The following is a 4,566-nucleotide window of genomic DNA, read 5'->3' as shown; positions in this document are numbered from 1 at the left end:
CCCATTAATGGCAGAAACAAAATTACGTATGTGCAAAGGATATGGGGGCGACCTGACTCAAAACTGGAGAAGGAAAATGAGTTTAAATACCAGTAGCTAGTTTTAAAGCCAAGAGGAAAGAGGGATGCATGCTCACAGTAGAAGTGTTTTTAAAAACCGGGGCTTTGCAGTATTATTATTATTTTAAACTGGGGTGAGTGAACCAAGAGCCAACAGCCTCTTGCAGCAAGCTGCACCCTCAGCCACAGAAGATGTGTTGGCCTAGACACTCTCTAAGTTGATAGTACTCTTCCTACGTGTTTCTGGCCTACAGCCTTACAACACAAAACTGTTGTTTCTGGTATGTTTAGAGCAGGAGCTACTTGCTAGACCAAACAGGTGAAGTCTGACTTAACACTTTTTATGGGCCCTCTGAATGTAGCCTGACAGAAGTTATTTGCCAAACTGTTATTGGCAGCTGTATGTCACAATTACTCCAGAGACCTGCCTTGCTGGGAAGGAGTTTAAACCCCACACACTTAGATTTTGTCAAAGACGGGGCTGGAGAGATGGCTCAGCAGTAAAGAGCACTGACTGCTCTTCCAGAGGTCCTGAGTTCAGTTCCCAACAACCACATGGTAGCTCACAACCATCTGTAATGGGATCTGATGCCCTCTTCTGGTGTGTCTGAAGACAGTTACAGTGTACTCATATAAATAAACTAAATAAATCTTAAAATCAATTAAAAAAAAGAAATTGCCCTATTTTAGAAAAAAAAAAACACCTTTTCTTTCTTTCCTTTTCAAAACAGCTTCTAGGATATTGTTCAATGTCTTCAAACAAAGGCTCCTTGACAAATTCCCTTTGGACCCAAAAGCTAGGCAAAGGTTCGTTCTCCCTGGTGAATAGTTCCTCAAAATTACACGAGAAAGAATTCTGCCAGCAGGCACTTTCTACTTGTAGGCGGGGTTGAACAGTCCAAAAGTAAGTTTAATTGGTCTCACTCCTCTCAGCTAGGATTCATTGTTACTGGTTCCTTCTTCACACCCTCTTTTGTTTTTCCTTCCTTTGGCTACCAACATCATTCTCACAAATTCAACTTGTCCTCCACCCCCCTCCCCAGGTGGGTGCCATATTAAAAAGGCACAATTAACTCAGAGATTACACATATGCCTCCAGAGACCTGGGTGCTTTCAGTTCACTCTGAGGTCTCCTGGCAGAAAGCTCTTTTCTTTCTTCTCCATTGTTTATTTATTTTGAGAGAGAAAGGACAAGAAAAGCAAGATACAGAATCAAGGGCGGAGGTTTTGTCTGAAAAAAAATTCCCAGCATCGAACAAATATAACTGCACCAATTTAGACAGATCCTACAGAGAATCGTGATTTCCGCACCCAAAGTTCCAAAACCTTCTGTGGACAGAGGGAGAGCTGGTTTGAGCCAGTGTCTTTCCTCAAGTGGCAAATGACATTGCAAACAGGTCCCCGGGGCTACCTTCCTCACCGGTGGGAGGAAGAATGGGTGTGTTCACATGGTGTCAGAGGTCATGGGGTGTGCAAAGGGAGTGAAGTCAATGGGCAGAAAGGGGCAATTTTCTTGGTGGCTAACCACACCCCAAGTCCTCAGCGACACCTATTAAGATCTTTGTGCGTATTTAAAAGTTATACATAGCCATTAACAAGAAATGAGAAACTAATGGGTTCGGTAGCTGAAAGGTTATTTTTAGATAGAGATACAAGGGCCTTGGATATACTTCTCTTTGAATGAGTCATCTCTGGGCGTATATATGGAAAGACCTACCACTTCTTAATTATTTTCTTTCTCTCCCCTTTGGTATGACAATAAATATTAGCGTCAGTAGAAAGCAGGTACTGATATATGTTAAATGAATTTCATGGGTTTTGTTTTGTTTTTGAAGACAGGGTTTCACTGTGTAGCCCTGGCTGACCTGGAACTTGCTATGTAGACTAGGCTGGTCTTGAACTCACAGAGATCCACCTGCCTCAGCTTCTCAAGTGCTGGGGTTACTATGGCCAGCTGTTAAATGACTTTTTAAACCAAAGGATCCACAAGTGGATCTAAAATAGAGATCTCCTATTGACAGTTAGACCACCAGTGCTCCATCTTGGCACTGGTCTTGTCTGGCAGGGAAGTGTGCTCCTTGCCACTTGGCCCCGCCCCCACTTCCTTCTCAGGCCTGGACAAGTTGATGCTGCCAGATAGCAGTGCCCAAACTCCCTGGGGTTGACAGATGAGTCCGGGAACTGCAGGGAAGAAACAGATGCAACAGGAAGTTCTACCCTCCACCTCTGGCTGCGGAGGAATAAAGGCAAACACCTCGAGTGCTTTTGTTTGTTTGTTTTTTCAATGGCCTACACGCTTTCTAAGAAGACAGACAGTCTTGGGGTCTTTCTTTTGAACTAGACAGGTGGATTTGATTTCCAGCCAGGTCTCTCAGGGGAACAATGGTGAGAGCTCTGGCAAACTGGAGACTAGAGCAGCAGGGTTAAACTTTAACTCCCGTCCCACATCCCACCCAAGAATCCTAATGTGTGGGAAGAGAAATAGAGAACATTTCCTCCTACTAACACACCCAGGCTTCAGTAGGTACTGCTCTACCTCATTTAAGTGCAAGTTCTGGGCCTGTGCCATTTAGTCCGCACCTCTGCAGTACATAATAGATTCTACTCATCAAAGATTCTAGTGCACTCAAGCACTTGGAGGTTAAAGGGCTTTGCTCGTGACGCAATAAAAACAAATTAATATAAGACTTTTTTCTTTATTGGGAAGTTGTTTTTTTAAATAACAGTTTGACAAAAGGGCGAGGTGACTCCAAAAATGGGCTAGTGAGGCAGGAGTCCGAACTTGGTTCTGTGGGGATGGAACTGCGCTCAGGACCTTGCGTGAAGCTAGAACTGTACATAATCACAGGGGTGGCGGTGGTGGAGGAATGCAGACTCTGAGAGGAGAGGAGGCTGGCGTGTGTGAAATGACATCCCCAGTCTTTCATACTTATATTATACATGTATATATATAAAATATTACATCCAAGGACGACAGTCATTTGTACCATTTCCCAGGGTAATCCGGATGCAGGCAAGGCAAGGGCATGGGGCAGGCGTGGAAGGCGGCGATGGAATGGCTCAGAGAAGTTGTAGGAGCTTCAGGGACTGCAAGAGGGCCCCTGGCTCTGCCGAGGCCAAGTACTGGCAGCAAAGCCAGTCCTCCAGTTCCACACCCCGCCTTCGGTCCACTGCCTTCTCAGCAAACTTCATCATCATCAGGGCTCGCTTCATGTCGATCCAGTTGTGCAGAGTGTTACACAGTACCTCCTCTGAGGTGCACGGCTGCTCCACCAGCTCCCGCCGTGGCCCCCACAGCAAGCACTGCAGCACCCGCTTAGCTTCACCTATGCGGATGCGCTTGATGGGATCAGCCTCAAGCAGTAGATGGGCGAGCTGCTGCAGGCCGGGAGAGTAGAGGGACAGTGTGGGCAGCGGGGGTAAGTCCTCCCGCCGGTAGTCTCGCTCCCGGAGCTGGGCTCGCACCTCGAATGGGTTGGGCTGGTGGAGCAGCTCATAGATGAGGATGCCCGTCTGGAACTCATCAAACTTGCGGTACTGGGAGGCAGACACAATCTCGGGAGCCAGCCGGGCCTGGCTCTTCTTCTGTTGCAGGTTGGTGGTGCCTCCTGGCTTTTGCTTGGCCTTCAGGAAGTTGCTGATGATGAGCCTGGGCAGGTGCTTCTCACCAGGGCCTCCCTGGCATGCGGTGGTGGCTGCGGGCGCGGCAGAAGGACACCTGGATGTGGTGGTGGGCACGGTAGGAGTGGCAGAGGGCCCGGGGGAGCTCTGAGGGTTACAGTGCGCCAGCAGCAGGTTCTCCAGACACAGGTCCCGGTGGATGATCCCATGTTCCTTCAGGTGCTCCAGCCCGTTGCAGAGCTGCAGAAGCAGGAAGCACACCCGGCGCTCATAAACCTCAGGCTCCGCCCGGTGGCTGGCCATAGAGTCCCGCACAAAGTCGGAGGCAGTCTGATGCGGTACCTCCCGGGTGATGACCACCACACAGTCCTGCTCCTGGGCAGGGGGCTGTGGGGATGCGGCAGGCACGGCGTCTTTGCTGGATGTGTCAGGGGAGGCAAGCATGCTGGAGGGCACAGAGGCCACAAAGTGGCCGCAGTCTTGCTGGATGTTGAAATGCACCGGCACAGACGGGCTGCAGTATGAGGCTGATTTGGGTTCTGGGGTTTTGCAGATCTGTGGCAAGAAGGAAAAGTGAGGTTAGGAGTGGGACCTGTGGTTCTGTGAAACAAATGACCGGATAGTTGGCATCCTCATATCAAGAAGCAAACTACTTCTTACTTTATATCATACATTAAATATCACTTAAACGGGCGCACAAGAACTTAAGGAGTTAGTGCTAAAGCATACAATTCTTAGAAAAATATGGAGGAAATACAGCATCCCCAAGACTCCGGTTCAAGCAGCATTTTCTTTCTTTCTTTCTTTCTTTCTTTCTTTCTTTCTTTCTTTCTTTCTTTCTTTCTTTCTTTCTTTCTTTCTTTCTTCCTTCCTTCCTTCCTTCCTT

At 48.0% G+C, this 4,566-nt stretch overlaps 1 protein-coding gene across 1 annotated transcript in view; it reads right to left on the bottom strand.

Moving 5' to 3' along the window:
- Positions 1 to 2,741: 2,741 nt before the first annotated feature.
- Positions 2,742 to 4,566, bottom strand: part of Prag1 (PEAK1 related, kinase-activating pseudokinase 1) — a 53,101-nt gene continuing 51,276 nt past the window's right edge. Inside the window, exon 6 of the mRNA XM_021170718.2 lies at positions 2,742 to 4,235. Coding sequence (XP_021026377.1) covers positions 3,120 to 4,235 — 1,116 coding nt within the window. The 3' untranslated portion in view covers positions 2,742 to 3,119. The remainder of the gene's footprint in view (positions 4,236 to 4,566) is intronic.

This window comes from Mus caroli, chromosome 8 (assembly GCF_900094665.2).
Source record: "Mus caroli chromosome 8, CAROLI_EIJ_v1.1, whole genome shotgun sequence".
Lineage (NCBI taxonomy): Eukaryota > Metazoa > Chordata > Mammalia > Rodentia > Muridae > Mus > Mus caroli.
Note: the sequence above shows the minus strand (reverse complement) of the source record. Positions and strands in the feature narration are given on the sequence as shown.